Source organism: Denticeps clupeoides, chromosome 1, assembly GCF_900700375.1.
Source record: "Denticeps clupeoides chromosome 1, fDenClu1.1, whole genome shotgun sequence".
In the NCBI taxonomy this organism is placed as follows: Eukaryota; Metazoa; Chordata; class Actinopteri; order Clupeiformes; family Denticipitidae; genus Denticeps; species Denticeps clupeoides.
Window position 1 is genome coordinate 20,880,771 of NC_041707.1, and position 21,155 is coordinate 20,901,925.

The following is a 21,155-nucleotide window of genomic DNA, read 5'->3' on the forward strand; positions in this document are numbered from 1 at the left end:
ATACAAAAACACTTAATTTGTTCCACAAACACACACATACCTCATAAGAGGTAACACGCAATCGTCTGATGAAAACATTCTCATTTGAACTAAAAGGACAAAATGGCCTCAAGGGTTACATATATCTTGGTAAGCAAAACAAAAATACACTGTACAGACACCCCCCGCAAAACATACACATCAGTAGACATTCGGCACCCCCCCCCCCCCCAACACTCAAAAATAATCTCTAATATACCTAACCTTTTTTTTTTCATATTTTTATGCAAGTGCAAATCTTCAAGTTTTTAAATGGATTTTAATAGCTTTACTTTTATAGAAACTTATAGAAAACGTAAAAAAACAGTGTTTGTCTTTCAAGAAGGGATCTGTTACTCTGATAAGGGTTTAACAGAAACCAAATGGTCCCCTTTGTGTTATCACCCCCACTTCGCCACATCATCTTCCCCACCAAACAAAAGAGAACATATATTTATGTGGAATTGTGTATGTTTGTGTAGTACCTCACACTCCACATAGATATACATGTTTTACAGAAACAATAGAAAACAAACAAAATAGAAAAAAACCCTATTCAGTATCCCATCTTGATAAAGTGCATCAGTTTTAAGGTGCTTATTGTTTTAAGTGCCAGAGGATACCCTTCTCCCAAAAAGTCAGCCATGTCTCCCTCATTAAGACCCTCCCATTTATTTCATTCCAGCCCATCACCTTTAGTCTGGCGCCTTCCCGCCCACTTCCCACCCCTACCTCATCCCCCAGCAGTGCACATTGGTCAGGGGGTGTCCATTTCTTTGGACACCTCGTTTTTAAAGGCCTCAGGTAGTTATTGCTTTAGATCAGTAATCCTCCACCAGCTCCAGCTCATTCAGGCTCAGACGCTCACTAGCATTGTGGAATGAGTACCCTGCAAACACAGAGAGAGCGATTTCCACTGATTAGTTGTGCACATTTGCCTCAGAGTTGGGTGCTGCTTCAATTGATAGCTGGATATTATGTAGCTAGTGATATAAATAACAGCAAACATCCAAACACTTAAGTGTAAAAGGTGTAAATTGAAGTGCTTGAGAATGGTATAGCTGAAGTCATTTACTACCAAAATAACTCAAACTTTGCAAGTAAAGAGCAGCCAACTAGACAAACTATGTAAATGTTGCTGTTCATTAAATCTTGAAATGTTATTTATCAATACCTGTTGCAATAACCATAGTTCATCATTTACATTTACATTTACGGCATTTATCAGACGCTCTTATCCAGAGCGACTTACAATCAGTAGTTACAGGGACAGTCCCCCTGGAGCAACTTAGGGTTAAGTGTCTTGCTCAGGGACACAATGGTATAAAGTGGGGTTTGAACCTGTGACTCTGTAGTCTTCTGGTTCATAGGCAAGTGTGTTACCCACTAGGCTACTACCATCATCATGCCACATGTGTAGATACTGTTACACTATTTAATGACGCATGTGCTTCCACAGGGTTCTATGGTTATACCGCCACCTAAGGCATGAATAGGGCTGGGCGATAAAACGATATGTATCGCGATAGACACATGATCAATATCAATAAAAAAAAATGTGTTTGAAAAAAACATTCTTTTATTCTTTATCGGTGTCCCGTCTGGTCCGCCTCAGTCACGCCCCCTCCCGAGCCTGTCGCCCGAGTTTTAACCACACGCAGTGATGATTACATGTGTTGTGGTGAGCGCAGCTATCGGTAGCAGCTCAGCTGGTAGCATTTAGCTAATTAGCTGGGTGGCTAGGCTACTGATAACAAGTCTACGTGTGTCTATTCCAGTTAGGTGATTGCTAGTTTCCTTTGTGTTTGTACGATTGGTTGCAGAAAAGGGACATGGACCTGCAATTCTGTACGTGGAGCTTGTCCAAGTGGCAGTGGAGAGCTACTTAGGACTTCTCAAAGTGGCAGTAGCAGGAGCTGCTAAGGACTGTGGCTCCAGCTCATGTAGCTTTAGCCCCTCAGGCTACCACAGCTTCAGCGACTGACTTTTCCATCTCCCCACACAGGCGTGAGGTGTTTCGAGTGACTGTTTTCTACTGCGGCTAAACAGTGGATTTCGAGAACGAGCTAGATTGGCCCTTTATTTAGCATTTCCTACATTTTCTTTCATTTTGCACCTTAAACGTTAAGTGATAATTGCTAAATGTTCATTGTGACTTATGCTGACATTTTAATTATTTCAGTTTTCCATGGTTGTTGACATTTCTGTCTTAACTGAGGGGATTATGATCATAAAAAATGTAATATATTTTTCTCCTGGTCCTTATTTTTAAAGGGTCATAAAAATCAATAATTATCAATATCATCTGATATGAAACATTGATATCGTGATACAGTTTTCTGCCATATTGCCCAGCCCTAGGCATGAACCCTGGGTGGAGTGGAGATTCTAAATTGGCCATAGTTGTTAGGGTGAGTGATTGGTGTGCAAATGATGTGTGAGCCCTGTGGTGGGGGCTAGAGCCCTGCATTGAGTCCAGTGGAGACTGGCTCTGGCAGTCATGGCCCAGATTAGGAGAAGTAGTTGCGAATAGTTTGTTAGAGAGACATACCTAAGATGCTGGGGTCGGAGTGCAACATCATCGCCGGTTTCTTCTTCAGCTTTCTCCCCTGATCATAGCCCATCCCCGCCTTACTTGCATGGGCAGCCTGGAACATGGACTGCAGTGTGCTAGAGTTCATTCCCCGCATGGAGTCCTGGGGAGGTTTTAAAATTCCTTTCATCTGCCATAACAGAACTAGTTATTAACTTTTTTTGGATGCTCTGACAATTGGGGTTGTTTACCTGCAGTGAAAAGTTGTTCATGGTCAAGCCAGCCACCTCCTTAGAAAGCTGAGGAGAAAAGAAAAAATACAAAGTCCAACTCAAATCAATCATATAAGGGTCTAAATGAAGCTGGTCAGGCGGTTCCACTGAGGATTTCTCATTCTTGTTCCTGGAGGCCATCCTGCCAGCTTGTTTTCACACAAGCCTGACCTTAGTTAGACTATAATCTAATAGTGTGACCTGATCATGAATGTGGCAGATAAACAGGAGTGAGTCCGAATCCAGATGGGCTTCCAATGAAACACACGGGTGACATATGTTTGACATGTCAGCAGAAAAACAGAAATGGTGTGTGTGAAATGGCGTATGATGTAAATGACCTTTGCGAATAGACATAAACCTGATTTAAGCTAAGAGACATCAGAGGGGTTAAGATATTGTACAGTTAATGTAACTTTAAATGGCCATACCTAGCAAAGGTTGTATAACAAATTGTGCACAATAGCAGATGATCAAGGAACAAGCTATTAAAAACAAGCCTAAAAAGTGCAAATAAATGAAGTAACATGGTATAAAACACTTTTACACCAGAACAACCTGCATCTGTGGTCATTTTTACTTAGGACAAAAACACAAAAGCACATGACAAGCAACACATAGATCAAGCCTTGGTTGAAGTCCTGCTACTTGCCTTGTGGCTAAAACACACGCCTATGAACCATAAGAGCACAACGTCACAGGTTAAAACCCCACTTACTAACATTGTGTCCCTGAGTGACACACTTAACCCTCAGTGTCTCCACATGGACTGTCTCTGTAACTACTGAATGCAAATCACTCTAGATAAGGATATCTGGCAAATGCCATAAATGAAAATTACAAAAAAAATAAATAAAAGTGTAGGGCACGATCTGAGTTGCCCTGGAAAATGCTATGCAAGAACGCTTTTGTTAACTTTTGTTCCTGGCCTCACTTGAGAGGAAAAGCCATGATCACACCAAGTTTCAAATTGCACCATATGGCAATACTATTATGTGGACGTGGAGATGGAGGCAATACTTCATGATCAAAATAAATCTGCTATGGCTGAACAAGACAAAACACAGTCATCAAACAGACCTGCTGCTGTTGCCTCTGGTGGTTTGCTTTCTGTTTGGCACGGCGCTCCAGGAACTGTTTGGCGAACTCTTTGGCTTCCATGGTGTCCCCCAGGTATGAACGGATAAAGTCCACAACCTCATAGGGAGACTCCACCTCCTTCAGATAAGCCACAATAGTGGCAACTGAAAACACAACACAATCATATTTTTAAGATTAACTTGAGAACGGTAAAACGGTCAAAAGAAACCACATAAAAATCCTTGGTTTCTAAAGCTACTTTTGTTACGCCATTAGTCCATAGAGAAAAAGGAGGAAATACAAACTAAATGTAATTAACACCCCAGATATTTCTCTCAAACTCCTCTATTAACTTCAACTGCTTAAGGATCATAAGGGGCAGTGGTGGCCTAGCGGTTAAGGAAGCAGCCCCGTAATCAGAAGGTTGCCAGTACGAATCCCGATCCGCCGAGGTGCCACTGAGCAAAAGCACCGTCCCCACACACTGCTCCCCGGTCGCCTGTCACTCAGGGTGATGGGTTAAATGCAGAGGACAATCACTTCACTTTAAGATTACCAGAACACCATAAGGAGAAAACATTTTTTCCTGCTCTCAGAAACTTCACTGAAACACTTTTTTGATATCTCCTCTCTTTCAAAAAAAATCATACCTGGGCACCTCCATATTGCTCTGATCTTGGTCTGCTCTATATGGCTCAGACCCTCCTCAATGAATCTCACTTTACCTTGCATAGCCTGACCAATTCAACCATATACTGTATTTCACATGGTCTTTTTCAGCAGTGAAGCACTGTACAGCAGACCAGGGAAATAAGACAACAGACCACAATGTAAGAGGAGATAGTAGCAGGCAGCCTTCATACCGTCCGGTGAGGAGGAGTGGTTGTTGGCGGAGGTGTTGAGTGCATGCAGCATCTGTTCACACCAGGTGGTGAAGCCATCCTGAGCCTTCATTCCTTGTAGCAACTTCAGCAACTTCTCCTCCTCCTCAGTGCGCTTTCGACGAAGAAGGTACTGGTCACTGAGAAAGGGAGCATTTAAAGAATAACAGTGGCACACATAAAAGGAAGATTTAATGTTGACTATGCGTATGTGGGGGAAGGGGGTGCATCTACCTGAGGGAGGGGCTGCTCCTGCTGTTTTTAAGGCCCATGCTGCCCAAGCAAGTCTGATTTTTCACTGCCTCATCCCACATGCCCATACCACCAGAGGCTCCGCCCCCTCCTCCAGACTTCCCTTCCAGACCTGCCCCGCTGGCCCACAGTCCACCAAAATTATCTCCCCACTGTGCAGCCATCAGCCCTGAGTGCTGCCGGGGGTTGGGAAAGCCAGGTTAGACGAGCAAAAGAAATTATGTTTAAATACAAAAGTGGTGTGTGTGTGTGTGTGTGTGTGTGTGTGTGTGTGTAGGAGAAACATGTTACCCGCTCTCGCTGCTGCTGGGCTCTCTGGTGCTGCTTGAGCCTGTCAGTCTCCTGCTGCAGCTCCAGAAGCCCCAGGGTTTTGCCTGCTTTGTTCAGCCCAACAGCAGAGCCACTGGTCCAGCCAGTTGACGTCTGCACACTCTGCCCATGGCCATGACTCAGCAGCTTTAAGAGTAACTCCTGCTGCCGGCACTGAAAGAGACAAAAGAACTGATTTAGAGAAAATTATGCTATTATGCTGGTGCTATTACTGGTCTCTATAACTGAAGATACAAGACGTGGTTCACTGGACAAAATCAGTCAATTTAAATGCTAACATCTAACAGATAGGGAGGCAGAGTAGCCAGAACACACAGGACAGTCTTCAAAAGAACCTAAGGGCAATAGTCTCCCTAGTTAGGAAGAATACATTTCTCTCTCTCACCTGTTTGCGTCTGTAAAGCTCCTCTTCCTCTCTCCTCTTCTGTTCCTCCTGCCTCCTCTTCTCTTCTCGCCGTTTCCTCTCCTCCTCCTGACGCTTGGCCCTGAGTTCAGCCTGCCGAAGCTATAAACAAGCCAAAGAAGCAGACCAGAAAGGCAAAAAAAAAGGCACAAAATCTTGACCCAACTTATTTCAGCAAAAATAAAGATAATGCAACAACACTCTCCGTCCCCCCAAAAGAAAACAGTGTAATATTAATCGTTTCCACTAGGGGTCACACTCACCTCTTGAAGTTGTTCGAGAGTTAAACCCTGAGTAGAAGAATTCATTGTTAAATCCCACAGACTGGCCTCACCGCCTGCCGAGAAAGAACAAGACACAATCCACCGGGCATGTTTATATTCCTTGACAGCAAAAGCTTGCATGTGTATGTATGCGTGTGAGAGAGCAAGAGTGTGTGCAAGTGTATTTACCTGATTGCTGTGAAGCTGAGGTATGCATCTCCCACATGGACCCTGTATCTGGCGCAGACATAGACCTGTTCATCGAAGGCATACCCTGCTCGCCACACCTTAACAAAAAATGACCAAACACAAATCAGCAAACATCTTCAAAAATGCTAATCTTAATTGGGATTTAAAACTACATATCTGAGATTGTGCATAGGACCCAAGGTACTAGTCATTCTGACTACATACATATTTATAAGTGTAAATTATTCAAATTATTTTAGTAACATAGATACAAACACCATAAAAAAAGAATTTCAGTACATCTGATCCAAACCCCAAAATAAACATTACTGCTTTTTGGAATCGAAAGGAGAAAATGCTAAAAATACCTGTTGATTAGCTGGAATAGCTGCTGCTGCTGTAGCTGCTGGTAAAGAGCAGCTGCTGCTAACTCTTGCTGCTTCTTTAGCCGCTCCTGATCCATATTACCCTGCAGGGATGTTATTTTTCATCAGTTATGCTGCATTGTACATTTTATTACAGGCATCTGAAACATTTAGGGTGTTCTGTTACCAGCAATGGGGGAGGAGATGGCCCCGGGGCAAAAGGCACACGACCCCACATCTTGATGACATCACCCAGGGGCTGGAATCCCTCATCACAGCCCCTCTTCACAAGCAGGGTCATGGTAAAGTAGCCAGCCTGGAACCACTCACACATCTCCAGAGTGGTAAAGGGTCCTACCGGAAAGAGAGGAGAGCCTAAATCAAGCTCATAGAATACTGTAAACCAAACACTGGTCCCTAAGTGAACTACAATTGATCATTTCATTGATTGTAACATGAAAGCACATTGCAAGTCGCTCTGGATAAGGGCGCCTGTCAAATGCCTTAAATGTTACATGTAAATGTATGGCCCGGAATAACATAAAGAGGTGCAAAGATGATTTACCATTTAATACATATGATTTAAAATACAGGATTAAAGTGCCCTTCTTTGATATGCAACATGCAAATGCTAATTACAATATGACGCTGTTCAGTACTGATTTTCATTGAACACTTGGAATTGTATACAGGAAGGTTGTTATAGCATAAGATGTTCTACCATAAAGTAATGTTATTCAAACCTCTGTGTGTGTGTGTGTGTGTGTGTGTGTGTGTGTGTGTGTGTGTGAGTGAAGTGTACCCTGGATCTCTCCCTGTGGGTCTTTATAGAACCACTTCATAGCAGCTTCATGGGAGAGTGGAAGGGCAGCAGCTGTGTTGCGGCCGTCCTGCAGTGCCTGCGTGAAGCATTCTTCATCAAGAGATGAGTCTTGCAGAGAAGCTACCATCTTCTCTGCCTCCTTTTATAGACACAAACAGCACAATCCTTTATTTATTTTGTCATGTTGTATGAGAAATGATCAGTTTAACACTGGAGAATCGATACAATAAAATCATCTCATAATTCTCACGCTCACCTGCTGCAGGTGCTTCAGGCCCTCATCATCCTCAGTGTCTCCCAACAGTGATGGAAGGAGAATGGCAGCTGAGGGAGGGGAGGAGGACAGACTAGTGGAGGAGGGATTGAGCTGAGCAGGCGCTTCTGATTAAGACAGAATGAATGAAGGTAAAAGGAATGTTTATACACTACACTGAGCAGTAATATCACACAGGGAGTTTGGAGATGTTATGAGTACCTTCAGATAAGGTCTTGCTGGCCTTGGTAAGGACTGTGGACTCATCCAGAGCAGGGGGGACAGGGGAGAGTTCAGCAGCACTTGCAGGACCAGCAGGAGGGGAAATAGACCGAGGAGAGGGAGGAGATAGGGGGGAGACACATTTGACCTCTGCCTCAAGCGCTGACACTGTGAGTGGCAGCTCCGCTGTTGTGGGTGAGTGGGTTGGGGGGGGAAATTAAATTAGCAGAATAATTATATGCATACATAGAGCATAATATTGATATTATTCACATAAGAGCTGAATCTGGGCAAAAAAAAAAAAAAAAAAAAGTAATGAATCTAATCAATACTATAGAACAATAGATTGTAAGATTGAAACGTGCCCCAATCAGAACGCTTGAATAAAGTTGATAAAATTGATCTGCATGGTAGCGCATGTGGTTACAAAGCATCTGTAGCTAAGATTGGGTTTGTGATTGCTGCTGATTTTGCAAAGTGGTATTACCAGCGAATACAACAAAGGGGAATTAAGGGAGTGTTGCCAAATTGGGTGGATTTGAATTTGATATTTCAGTACTCTTATTTGTTAAGTAGGGAACTTGCTTTATTAAATGTCTGTCAATCAATAAAAACATTTTAACTAATTGCACAATTTGCCAAATACTGACAATATATTCTAAATTTGGCAGGAAAGACCCTCAGATGTAAAGTTTATGGAGTTTATCTGGTCTACAATTTTATTTACTCTATATGAGTACTGAGTATGCAAATATCTTTTATTGATGCGAGATCTGATGAGGACTCATACCTTCCTTCCCAACAACCATTTCATGCTCACCTTTCTCATCTTCCTGCTCTCCTGAAATGCTGCTCTTCCTCTCAAATAAAATATCTTCATCGTCTTCCACCCCCTGGAAGTCAAACTCCTGCTCCTCAGGAATAGGATCCTTAGAGCCCTTCTGAGACAGAAGCATAACTATTCTTAAAAACAACGAGAGCAAGACAGACAGGGGGAGGGGAGGATTGTCTCTTACCTTCATTGGCATAAAGGCTCCAGAGGGGTCAAAGGTGCCCATCTCTCCATCCTCTTCATCTGTGCACCACTCCGGCAGGCCGTCTCTCTCCTCCTCCAATCCCTCACTACCAATGCGACGACGTCCACCCTCGCCGGCCTCACGGAAATCAAAGTCAAATTTCCTACGCCGACCCTCATTATGGTCTCTCCACCCTGCTGAACGAGGACCCCCATCTGTGAGTGGAAAAGAGTTTGATTGATGAAAACCTTTATTGCTATTGTAACAAACCATGTCAAAAGTACATTAGGGCTGAAGCGATTAATCGAATAACTCGAATGATTCGATTACAAAAAATGCTCGAGGAAAATTCTTTGCCTCAAGGCTTTATTAGTCACAAAGTCCATCTATTATCATATCACTCCCGCGAACCTTTTTTACACGGACCTTTTTAAGTGAAGCGCATTTTTAAGGAAGCGCAAGATTTAAGGAGGCGCTATTTATTTTGAGCTCTATGGCAATCAGCATGTTTAATAATACCAGTGTGCGTACAAGGCATAAAATGTCTAAAGTGTCTGAAACCTATGTTTCATAGTTTCCATGTACATCATGAATGTTTCACAGAAAGATTGATTAAATGGGCTTAGTTCTGGAGCCAGTAACCCAAAGGTTTTAAGCTTTGATCTAAGTAAAGTACTGATTTTGAATTAAAAAAAACTTTTCGCGAGAAATAACAGCCAATTGCTTGCTCATTTTAAGAGGATTTTCATGTTGCATAACACACTATTGATAGTTGTTTAGAAAGTATGATTTATCAGATTATTCGATGGGGAAAAAAATAAAAAAATAAAAAAAAATAGAATATTCCAAAAATATTCGATAGTTGCAGCCCTAAAGTACATGTACTACTGAAACTTGGCCATAGACCAGACCATACACATTAGGATAAAAAAAAATTGACAAATCTGATTCCATAGGTGCTACCCTTACCTAACACATCAGAAAGTGAAAGTGATTGTTTTTATCATTGTGATATACAGCATAGCACAGCACACAATCTTAGTGAGTGGTAGACAGCCATGACAGGAGCCCAGGGAGCAGTGTGTGGGGACAGTACCTTGCTCAGTGGCACCTTGCTGTTAGGGATTTGAACCCACAGCCCTTTGTATATGAGGCTGATTCCTAACCCGTAATGCCACCAGTGCCTCTGACATCTGACTCCAATACACAGATGCGGCTACATTACACTTCGAGCATGGTTAATCTGTGGGACGTTTGGGGCATGATGTACTGAGAAGGGGATTAGCACATCGAGAGTTCAGGAAATAAAAGACTCTGTATGTCTCTATGTGCCTTTGTGCCATACCATCTCTGCGGGAGCCTGCCAGTCTCCAGCCTCCCCCTGGCTCAGTCCTGTCCTCCTCCTCGTGCTCCTCCCGCAGCGTGCGCCAGTTCTCGCTGTCTGAGCGGGTGTACTCCTTACGCGGTCCCCCACCTGCCTCCTCAAAACCCACCCGGACCACATCGCGCCGCAGGGGCTTCTCAAACCGCCGCTCACCTCTGAGAGAAGAAGAGCATTGAGAGGGGAGATTATTAAAACAAACATCAATAAACCAACCCTTTACTGCAGTGTTTCCCTACTCTGGTCCTGGAGGAACATCTGCCAGGAAGTATTTTTTTCCCTTCACAATCTGCCCCATTCATTATTAGGCCATTAAGTAACACGTGAGCCTAATTAAGGTAGGGCTGGAGTGAAGACTCCTCCAGGACCAGGATGGGAAACGCTGCTCTATTTATCTTCCAGACCAAAATGCAGCGCCGGAGTCAACAGGTGACAGGGGGAGTACCTGTCATCCCAGCTTTGGCTGCGGTGGATCTCCCTTCCACTCCGTCCAAAGCCCACTTCTCCGTCCTCAATACTTCTTTGGTAAAATCCACTGTCGCCTCTGCCACGCCCTAGAAACCCATTTTATTTTATTATTCAATCATAAATGAACACCATTAAAATACAAGTTATTCTCAGTACACCATGCTAGCCAAATGCCAGGGGTGAAGCTAAGCAGTGCAAGAAAAGACGTTATACTTCTGCGCACAACAGTTAGAAGCAGGGATTTTGAAGGGAACCTTAAATAAGTGCTTTCTAAGTCAATGGATTAATCTGAAAGGTGAGTCATGGCAATTGTCAATTGGATGCAGTGAAACGTCTCTACATTAAAGAAAGTCCAGTTGCCATTCCTCAACTTTCAGACAAATTCATCTGGATGACTGAGAATCTTCACAGTCAATGGATTAATAGTGATTCTGGTGTCTGAGAGAAACTAAATAAAACACAGCTTGGCAGTCCTAAGCAAAAGGATTGACAAAAACCTGTAACACAAAGCATATTCAAGGAACAACAATGGATAATGTGGCCTACAAATGATAATCACATTAGTCATGTTGTGCTACAAAACCGAAGTGAAAGATGGACAAAATTCTAGTGTGTGTGAGATATATATGAATGAGAATAGAGAGAAAGTCTGATCAGAAAAGGGAAGTTTTAACATGCTAACAAACAAGAAAAACAGCATACTAGTTGTGTCCATATAAACAAGTTGATTGAGTTCTGCTCCACTCACCTCTTCCTCCTCGGGTACTACCTCGGCCCCTGGCCACGCCAGCAGGGATGGTCCCGCCTCCCTTACCCATGAGCCTTAGAACAGCAATGCTGTTGACGGACATGGAGAAGTTCCTCTGCAAATAACAGGTAACTCCATCTTACCACCAACACAACACAAGAAAACTGCTTTGATCTCTATATCTGTATTGAAATTGAATAAAACCACAAAACAATAAGGAATCTCCATAAGACAAGACAGCTACAATGCAAAGAAAGATCCTTACACATTAAAAGAAGTATTAAATCTTGTATATTTTACTGTTTTTCATGATAACAAAAAATTCTTATGGAGAATCTTCCAAAGTGCTATTTACTTTCTAGTAGAATTGAAACCTACAATATGATGTTTGAAAAGTTGGGGGGGATGCATCTTTAATTGAAAAAATACATCCTTAAAAATTTAAAAATGCCTGTGGGTATGTTATGCTGTGTGTGTGTGCGTGCGTGCGTGCGTGCGTGCGTGCGTGCGTGCGTGCGCGAGAGAGAAAGAGAGACTAACTTGCTCCTCCTCTGTCAGAGGCACCAGGGCCAGTGGTTGCAGGGACTCCTCCTGCAGAATAGCAGCAAACTCCTTATCCTGCATGTCCTCTGGGACCTAAAGATCACAAGCCATATTATACAATGTCTTTACATGACACGTATAGATACAATATAACGAATAGCAGGCATGACTTTAATCAAGCACAACACAGGGTTAGGTGGTCACAACGGTAGCAGTGGGATTTAAAGGAGCTGGGTTGACACGAAGTAGATGGCCTCAGGGTTGACTCTCTCACCTTGTCGTCGTTGATATAAAGTGCTAGCATCTCCTCGCGGCCGTACCGGTAGTCGGCCAGCTTGTACTTTGGCATGGCAGGGGAGGGAGGAGGAGACGTCACACTGCCCCCACTGGATAGTGCACGGAGCCTAAGAGAAAGTAGGGTTAAAAAATAAATACGAATTTCAAAAACAGAAAAACTCCTGTGTGAGGCTAAATGAAAAATATGAGGCTTTAAAACAGAAATGGCAATAAAAAAAAATCTATGGAGCTGCTTCTCAGACCCAACTCAGCACAGAAAATCCAAATATAATCTTGTGCTGGCAAAGAGCCATGTCTGCACAAAGCAATCAAAGTCTGTTAAAGTAAACCAGGTAACAAAATGAGGAGGCCACACCTCAGACTAATCGCTTTATAAACAGTGAGAGGGACAGCAAGAAAAAAGAAAATATAAAAGACAACAGAGAGATACAGAGAAAAGGGGGAAACAGACAAGGATAAGCAATTAAAGTAAAGAAAAAGTAAGAAGGGAATAAAGGAAGAAAGGAGGAAAATTAAAGTGAGCACTGTACCATTCTGGGCCGAAGTTCAGTGTCTCAGCAGTCATATTCTTCTAATCCTACTGCCGCTGAAAATCTGTCAGCACAAGAATCTATTCAATCCCTCTCTCTCTCTCTCTCTCACACACACACACACACACACACTATATGCACAATGCAGCACACACAGATCAAATACACTTACTGACAAACTCTTCATATGTAGCCCATTACATAAATATGTATTTACAGAATTTATATATATTCAATTGTAATGATTTAGAAGTGATTATTTGTGAATTCCATAGTGCTTCTGTATTTAAAATCTGATTGGTTATGCCAAATAAATCCAAACATACATGCCTTGAGTTGTATCTGTGCCAAGGGCAACTTATCAGTTTTGCCTATCAGTTGCCAGGTAACCACGGACTGTTGATAATAAAACTCAAGAAGTTTAGTTTATTTATTTTTTAAATAATTTTGTTTGGCAGCAATATTCACCTAGAAAAAGAAATAAGGCCATTTGAGGCTGAGCTTCACACATTGCCTGCCTTGAATTATTGCTTTACTGACACAGTGCATGAGGAGGACCAGATTCACTCACCCTGTCCAGATGAGCGGAGCAGGCTGGGGGAGGAGTCTGTTGCAGGGGGAGGAGTTAAAAAGTACTGTACAAGAACGCTTAGTGGAATGAGAAGAGAAAGCAGCTGCCCAGTATGTGTACAGGGTGGAGGCTCAAAGGGCAAAACAGGAAAACTGTCAGAAATGCAACTGAGAAGCTAAAGGGCTTCAGCTCACAGCCTCGACAAGACAAAAGTGAAAATTTCACAGAAAAACTTTAAAAAGAAAGCCCAACAATTAACATTTGACAGCACAAAAATGAACCAAAAAAAAGTGTGTGTTTTTTTTTTGTTTTTGTTTGTTTTGTTTTTTTTTATAAAAAAACAACAAGTGATGAAAGGTAAAGGGGATTCCACTAATAAAGCATCTAGGAAAAGCAGACGAGACACTCCTCCTCCTCTCTCCCCCTTTCTACTGCTTGGTCACTCCGAAGTGTAACGTGGTTTGACCCCGGCACTCCAGGTAATCCCTCCAGCTCGCCTCGACCAGGATACTGTACTCAGACACCTGAAACCAAACACAAACCAATGTAACTACAATATATTTCAATTCGATTGTTGAAATATGCAAAATTAGAAAAACACACACATATATATATATATATATCCCTAAACAGCCCTTAAATAGACGTCTAATGGACGTGTTATAAAACTGATAACCAGAAAAAAAATTGTGATTGTTTTGTGATGAACAGTCACTGCTTCCGTGACTGCAAGCCTGTTCTGACCAGTCTCTTTAAATGGCTATAAGGAGGACTGAGCTAAGTAACTGAGACGGACCATAAATCTGCATTTGGTGGCAGGAAGCATAACTGCCAGGGACTTGGTAGCCATTTTGGCTCTTCACGGGCAATACATTGCTCAACAGACTTTGACCCTAAGCAGGTGTGGTTCTGACAGCCCTTCACTCAAAAAAAAAAAAAAAAAAAAAAAAAAAAAAAAGAACGAACAAGCTCAGGCATCTTAACAGACCCGAAAGGATTGTACAGACAAAGCTTTCCTCATTCCAGAGACCTAAACTGAAGCTTGGTACATTTGAAACATCACTGTGGATGTTACAGCTGCCTTTGGGAAGGAACAGAAGAATAATGATTCTAGTCCACACAGGGCTTGAAAAGTCCACCTGCCGACGTCATGGCAACAGAAATATCCCGGCAGCGGGCTAGTGAAATTCCACATGGAAACACAGCCTGGCCAAGTATGAGATGTTACGCTCCTCTTTCTCACCTAAAAGGTAACCAATCGATACACAAGCGCTGATCTTAGTCAGTGACGTGGGCTTATGTCAGCGAGGCAGGAGGAGTGGGGCATACCAACACAAGCTCAGGAAGGATGCCAGGGACCGATAAAACGACCTTTATTTTCCACAGTAAATCTGTGTGTGAGTGAGTGCTGACCTTGCATTACTGCTACACACCACATACCTAGATATAATAAGATATTCCTTGTGAGAATCACAATATTAATGACTGCCTATCTGTTGCCAATGCAGCCACTGAGAGACCACAATAACTAAACTGGCAAAATTATTCATTCAACTGAAATCACAGCCATGTGAGTAATTAAAAAAAAAAAAAAAAAACTGCGTTCATGAGGTTATCACAGCCAAAATGAGCACAATCATTTGCAATTTCTTTTCTTGTAATCACACTACTCAAAGATCAGATAAAATGGATGGAGCTGTTAAGACTGTAAATACATATATGAAACCACTCAAAACCAATGCAGAGGGATGCATCTTTACTGAATGAACGTCATTCATTACCAAACACCCAACACGATCGGTATAATAATTTACATGTTTCATCCAAAATTTACAGTGCTGCCCTCCACAACTGCATTCAGCGCTCAGCATCAGTTGCCAAACTTCCTGAGGACAATAATGAAAAAAAAGCTTTAACTATTCCAAAACGCAGGCTAGGGTATTAAAAAAAAAGAAAATCTAAAAAGGTCCTCTCCCAGTTACAAGCTGCAATCCTGAAGGCAATTCCAAGAATGAAGCAAAGATGCCAAGAGGTGCATTGAATTTGCATGCCAAACCAAATCACGAAGAGAAAAGCAAATGCAGCTTCACATTACAGGGCATTCACTCTGCAGAACTGCAGACGGGCCAGACTTCCAATCACCAGCGCTGCAACATACAAATTCCACGCAGCACAGTGAATTAAAATACAAGCAGAAAACTGACGTTTGTAAGACATTAACGCAGATTCATATTTGCTCCCTTTATAAAAGGCATCCACTGAACTGAACCTGGACGGAATGTTTACACAGATAAACAACTAATAAGGTTTCTCTCTAAATGAATTTCACCCACGCTAATCTCAAAACCAGCTCTATAGAACGATAGCCATATATGAAAGCTTTAAAATCCGCTATTATTAAGTGTTTAATTAGTCGCGTACGTGTTAAATGCTGTTGAATAAAAGATATCGAATCGAAGCCTGACGCACCGATCAATAACCTCGATTAAAAACCCGCACGCACGGACGCATTTTCATGACGATCTGCAACCGATGTTAGAAGAACGGAATAGCAAAAAAAACGCAACATGCGCGTACGGAAGGACGCACGCACGCCTCCCTCCCGCCCACCGTCCCGCTCCACCGGGCGGGCGTCCCCGCAAACTCTACCCCGCTGCTCCACACGGCCTCCCGCAGGCGGCGGCTGCAACAAGCCAACCGGCGCCGCGAAGTCGCCGCAGCTCGGAGCGCCCGCGACCGCTCCGCTACAGGCCATTAAATAAAATCATTTAAAAAGGCCGCGTAAAGCCACCACGACGACGCGCGGGCAGAGAGGGAATCACCTGAATTCCGACTCGCGCTACGACGTGAACGCGTTAATGTCCGCAGTCCGGCGTGCGCGTCCCCCTCCTCCGCTCCTCTCTTCGCGGCGAACGTTGCCCCGAACGCACCGTGGTCCGGCCAGTTTCGCCCTGCTCCCGCGGTCGCTGTGGTGATGCCTGCTCTCTGCTCCGCTCCGCTCTTGTTGTTTGTGTTTTAGAAAGATGGCCGTCCCTCCCTCCGTCCGTCCCTCCGTCCGTCCGTCCTCCCGTCACCACGTGACCCCGCCAAGACGGGGCCGCTCTCCGCGTCTCTCGGCTACAGTGAGCCGAACGCGATACAAAAACGCTATTTATTGACGTAGCGGAGACATTAAGTAATTTCTCCAGATTTTTTTGGTTGATTTCTTGTCCTGTCAGCCACACCAGTGGCCATTTCATGTGAACCTGTGCTGAATCTGGCAACAACGTTTTTTTTTACAGTTAAATTCCCAGCAGCAGCGTTATTGTTCACGCCACATTTGTAATTGACCACGAAATAAAACGTCTCAACTTAAAAAAAAAAAAGTCAGTCTAATTGTACAGAAGTGTAGTGCTTCCGGTTCGTTGCAGGTTTTGAATTTGTTCCGGTGCGGCCTCGCCGTCAACAGCGTCAAGAAGCCTGCGCAGCGTTCGGGATTTTGGTGGGAAGATCCCGTCGCCTTCTCGGGTAACGTTTCAGTGGGATGACATTATTTATACATTTTATGAAATGTTGTCAGTGAACGCTGGTTTTACTGAAGCTCGATGCGAAACGCGCTCTATCAGATGTGGGCGTTGGCGTGTTTACGCCACAGCTGCGCAGACCACGACACAGACGGGACGCGACATGGGGATATTGGACCGTTCTGCAAGGCCAGTGTAATTTGGACCTTTAATGGAGGGGCTTTCTGGTTCTGCCTCAAAATGGCTGCTGTGAGTTTTGGTCCGGTTTGCTGTTTAAGTTGATCGGGTGAGGGGGACTTCGAAGCAACACTGTCCTTCCTGGAAATCAGGGTTTAGATCCTGCTCAACCCAAAACAGCGCTTATTTATTATTACGTCGTGACGTATTGGAGTGATAATTAACAGGGCTGTCTTTTATCTCACAAACCTTTCTGTGCTTATTTTTATATTTTCCCCTGTCTGTCCATAGTGCAAAGTCTTTCTTTACTGATTCTTCCCCAACCTGTGAGATGGCGGAGCCACGTAGTCCGGTGTCTGTGGCCCAGAATCCTTCTGGCGTCTCTTTGACTGAAACCCCGGTGGTGGAGATGGACCCCGTGGAATACACTCTCCGCAAGCGTCTACCCCGCAAACTGCCCAAGAGGCGCAATGATGTCTACGTCAACATGAAGACGGACTTCAAAGCTCAGCTTTCAAGGTGCCAGAAGCTGCTGGACAGCAGCACAGGCCCCCGGGAGATCTGCATCCATGGGCTGGGGTTGGCCATCAACAGGGCCATCAACATTGCCCTGCAACTTCAGGCCTCCAGCCAGGGGGCCCTGCAGCTGGCTGCCAACACCTCCACTGTTGAGCTGGTGGACGACCTGGAGCCCGAAGACCCGGACGAGGCCGGAGAGCCCCTCACCCGCACTCGCAACAACTCAGCCATTCACATCAAAGTGTTTTACCCTGACCCACAGTGACATGATGGAGTCACCATTGTCCTTGATAGGAGGAGATTTATGGACATGTTATTAGTTTTAAAGGAACTTTAACGCTGTTTTTGTGCTTGTAAGAAATGTGAAATGGCGTGAAACAAAGCATCACGTTTATAAGTTTCCCATATAAACCCTGTTTGACCACACACATGATTGGACTGGTCATTGTGGGAGAGGTTTCTTTTATTTATTTATTTTTTCATTTCCTGTGCAAGGACAATATGAGTAAACAGAATTGAAAGATTTGCGACGTGTGGTTGTTTTTGTTATTTTTGTGGCATCTTGCAGTTCTGAAATTATGTGTATTTTGTGATAGTCTTAAATGGGTGTTGATATTTTGGGACTGGATTCGTTTTGACCACTAGATGGCAGCAAGAACCATCAGCAGTTAATGCTGAATTACCACACTCCCGTTAGGCTGGAATTACCCTGTTTTGTTTTTCATGCATTTGCATGTTCATTAAATGATGTGTGCTATTTGTTGATGTGCATCTGGTTGAGTTTGCATTATTAGAAATGTAATACCCTGAAAATAAATCACTGTGTTTGCCATGTAAGTAAACATAGGGGTTGCATGGTTTGATGTTGGAAGCGTGTTTGAGTATGGCTCAATCATATATATTGGTGTTACTTTACAACAGACTTGCCTTGTAACTATAGCAAAGCATTGCAGCTTCCATCCCCACAAGTACACCTGTCATGGCTGCCAACTACTCACCAAGGGTGATGTGTTAAGCAGAGGACACATTTTGTTGTGTGCTGTGGATTACAATGATAAATGACACTTTTACTTCACTTTACCTGTAACTTATGATTGTAAGTTGTTCTCTATACAGTACAGATCAAAAGTTTGGACACACCTTCTCTTTGAATTTTTTTTTTTCATGACCATTTACATTAGTAGATTCTCACTTCATTCAAAACTATGAATGAACACATGTGGAGTTATGTACTTAACAAAAAAAGGTGAAATAACTGAAAACATATTCTAGTTTCACCCTTTTCTCTGATTACTGCTTTGCACACTCTTGGCATTCTCTCTGATCTTCGAGAGGTCGTCACCTGAAATGGTTTTCCAACAGTCTTGAAGGAGTTCCCCGAGGTGTTTAGCACTTGTTGGCCCCCTTCACTCCAGCTCACCCCAGGTCTCCACTTTTTGTTTAGTACATAACTCCACGTGTTAATTCATAGTTTTGATGCCTTCAGTGAGAATCTACCAATCTAAATGGTCATGAAAATAAAGAAAACACATTGAATGAGAAGAAGTGTCCAAACATTTGGCCTGTACTGTAAGTGCTTAAGATAAGTCTAATACAAGTCATTGCAGCATAGTGCTTAATTAAATATTTTTGGATTTTGTGTTAATTTTTTAAGAATATGAAAACATCTGTCAAATCCCTGAATCAACAGATTTTTCTCCTGAATGACTCAATAATGCACAATGTCAGTTAAACAAAGTTATGTGCATGAATTGAATTGTTTGTAACTACAGAGAATCAGTTACAACTGACACACTGTGTCCTTTCTGAAGACATCTGCTCAAAATAATATGGGGCCAATCCATGACCTTCTTTACAAGATCAAGTTGACATATTTCAAAGAAATAAATGGATTGCATTTTTTGGTTTGCTTCAGCGATGGACAGGTTGACAGATTAGACATTGTGCTGCGCACCAAGAGTTGGGTGCCGGTGGAAGTAGAGGCATGATCTAGAGAGGAGAGGAATAAAGGTCAGAATCGCTAAGATAGAATGCATGTGTGTGAATGAGAGAGAGAGGACAGCGGGATGATCAGGTTACAGGTAGTGGATCCGGAGTCCAGAGCAATGGGAAGTGAAGGTTGGTGATTTGTGTCGGGCGAGACCTGCAAGAGTTAAAGAGAAAGTTTTACAAGGCAGTGATGAGAGCAGCGATGTTGTTTGGGTTGGAGATGGTGGCACTGATGCAAAGACAGAGTTAAAAATGCAGAGATTTATGTTGCGGGTGGCAAGGATTAAAAATGAGTGCGTCAGAAGAACAGTTAGGGTGGAATGTTTCGGGGACAAAGACAGAGAAGCGAGATTCTGTCACTGAGTATGTTTCGAGATGGATGCTGTGGACGGAGCTACCAGGCAGGAGGATAAGAGGAAGGCCTAGTAAGCGGTTTATGGACGTGGTGAGAGAGGACATGCAGGTGGCTGGTGTGGACGATGAAGATGTAGCAATTAGGAGGAAATGGAGGCGTTTGATCCACTGAGGTGACTGTACACTGTGGCTATTTTTTTGGTCAAGCTTATAGGAAAATTGACATGATTTTACATGATTAGTTGGATACTCATTGTTGTCCCTATTTAACATGAATCAGGACTAAAACATTGTTACTTGTGATGGTTTTCAAATGAAGGCACTTGAAGATTGTTACCTCAAATGGTTAAGGAATGTTTTTGAATCCAAAGTGTCGATGTGGGCATTTTGTAGGATGTGATGGAAAATACAAGTCCGATCCATGGCGGATCAAGGACTTGCTACTGATGATATGGTGCCATATACAACAGCGTCCTACACACCACAGTGGTGCCACATCGTAGTGGTCTACCGGACTTCATGCCTCAATTGTTCAGGGCAGTAGGGGCATCTACTCAATATTAGGGGACTAGTGCCAATGGCCAAAGGCAGGTTACTGTTATTTTTCCGACTTGGAATTAAAATGCTCACAGTAGCTTTAATTGCATTTAGAGTAAGGTTAGGTACTGATAAAATACAATTGTGTAGATGATCTCGACACGATCTGGCAGCTGAGATGAACTTTTATCTTTTATCAAAGGTCAATTTTGCCAAAACGTAACCGTGTTTGGTTTGGGACCAATTTTAGACAGTAGTAGAAAGTAACAGTCCTGATCAAGGACGTATTGCTTACCTGAAGGCTCCAAGGCTGCTGAGCCCACAGGTCTCTCACAGCCTGCTAATTTTAGGCGAAGAGAGAGCCGCAGCTAGGCGGATGAAGAAGGAACCACTTACCAAACAAACAGACAAACATCCTCTTTCTTCATGTTCCTTTTCATCCAACAATTATGTTTTGCATTTTGGTACAAAACAGCAACACTGATGGCTGCACTGATGTCTACTCTGAAGACCCAAACAGCCGTTAAATACATAAAGAAATACGGGGGGGAATAAACAGGAAACAACCTTTGCAGACATCCTTCCATCCAGGCACAAGCAATTATGCACAAATACACAAACACCACCAGATGACAGAT

At 43.1% G+C, this 21,155-nt stretch overlaps 2 protein-coding genes across 7 annotated transcripts; one reads left to right on the plus strand and one right to left on the minus strand.

The window, feature by feature from the left end:
* Positions 1-229: 229 nt before the first annotated feature.
* Positions 230-16,486, minus strand: gigyf1a (GRB10 interacting GYF protein 1a). 5 transcript variants are annotated; one of them, XM_028955438.1, is made up of 26 exons: positions 16,261-16,480; positions 13,439-13,962; positions 13,198-13,263; positions 12,868-12,931; positions 12,315-12,444; positions 12,038-12,133; positions 11,498-11,612; positions 10,727-10,835; positions 10,246-10,439; positions 8,901-9,115; positions 8,705-8,825; positions 7,885-8,070; positions 7,666-7,790; positions 7,389-7,548; positions 6,774-6,940; positions 6,590-6,690; positions 6,222-6,319; positions 6,033-6,106; positions 5,752-5,871; positions 5,328-5,519; positions 5,019-5,212; positions 4,767-4,924; positions 3,904-4,067; positions 2,803-2,850; positions 2,570-2,714; positions 774-907 (listed from the first exon to the last, which is right to left on the minus strand). In XM_028955438.1, the coding sequence occupies exons 4-26, from the start codon at positions 12,900-12,902 to the stop codon at positions 840-842; spliced, it is 3,015 nt and encodes a 1,004-aa protein (XP_028811271.1). In that variant the 5' UTR covers positions 12,903-12,931; positions 13,198-13,263; positions 13,439-13,962; positions 16,261-16,480; the 3' UTR covers positions 774-839. The 5 variants fall into 5 exon arrangements, with proteins under 5 accessions (XP_028811344.1, XP_028811271.1, XP_028811421.1 ...); XM_028955511.1 differs by lacking the exon at positions 13,198-13,263 and having other exon boundaries at positions 230-907; XM_028955588.1 differs by lacking the exon at positions 13,198-13,263 and having other exon boundaries at positions 16,369-16,486.
* A 341-nt stretch (positions 16,487-16,827) lies between these two features.
* pop7 (POP7 homolog, ribonuclease P/MRP subunit) lies at positions 16,828-18,497 on the plus strand. Of its 2 annotated transcripts, none has more exons than XM_028956572.1 (2): positions 16,828-16,945; positions 17,410-18,497. In XM_028956572.1, exon 2 carries the CDS (start codon positions 17,450-17,452, stop codon positions 17,900-17,902), a length of 453 nt encoding a protein of 150 aa, XP_028812405.1. In that variant the 5' UTR covers positions 16,828-16,945; positions 17,410-17,449; the 3' UTR covers positions 17,903-18,497. The 2 variants fall into 2 exon arrangements, with proteins under 2 accessions (XP_028812405.1, XP_028812324.1); XM_028956491.1 differs by lacking the exon at positions 16,828-16,945 and adding an exon at positions 16,953-17,190.
* The last annotated feature ends 2,658 nt before the right edge of the window (positions 18,498-21,155 follow it).

Excerpts from the sequence above, each read along its gene's own strand:
- gigyf1a (XM_028955511.1), bottom strand. The coding sequence starts at position 12,902 with ATGACTGCTGAGACACTGAACTTCGGCCCAGAATG. Across the intron at positions 12,134-12,314 it reads TTTATATCAACGACGACAAG|GTCCCAGAGGACATGCAGGA; the intron begins GTGAGAGAGTCA and ends TGTGATCTTTAG. Across the intron at positions 2,851-3,903 it reads ACCAGAGGCAACAGCAGCAG|CTTTCTAAGGAGGTGGCTGG; the intron begins GTCTGTTTGATG and ends TTTTCTCCTCAG.
- pop7 (XM_028956491.1), top strand. The coding sequence starts at position 17,153 with ATGGAGGGGCTTTCTGGTTCTGCCTCAAAATGGCTGCT. Across the intron at positions 17,191-17,409 it reads TCTGCCTCAAAATGGCTGCT|TGCAAAGTCTTTCTTTACTG; the intron begins GTGAGTTTTGGT and ends GTCTGTCCATAG.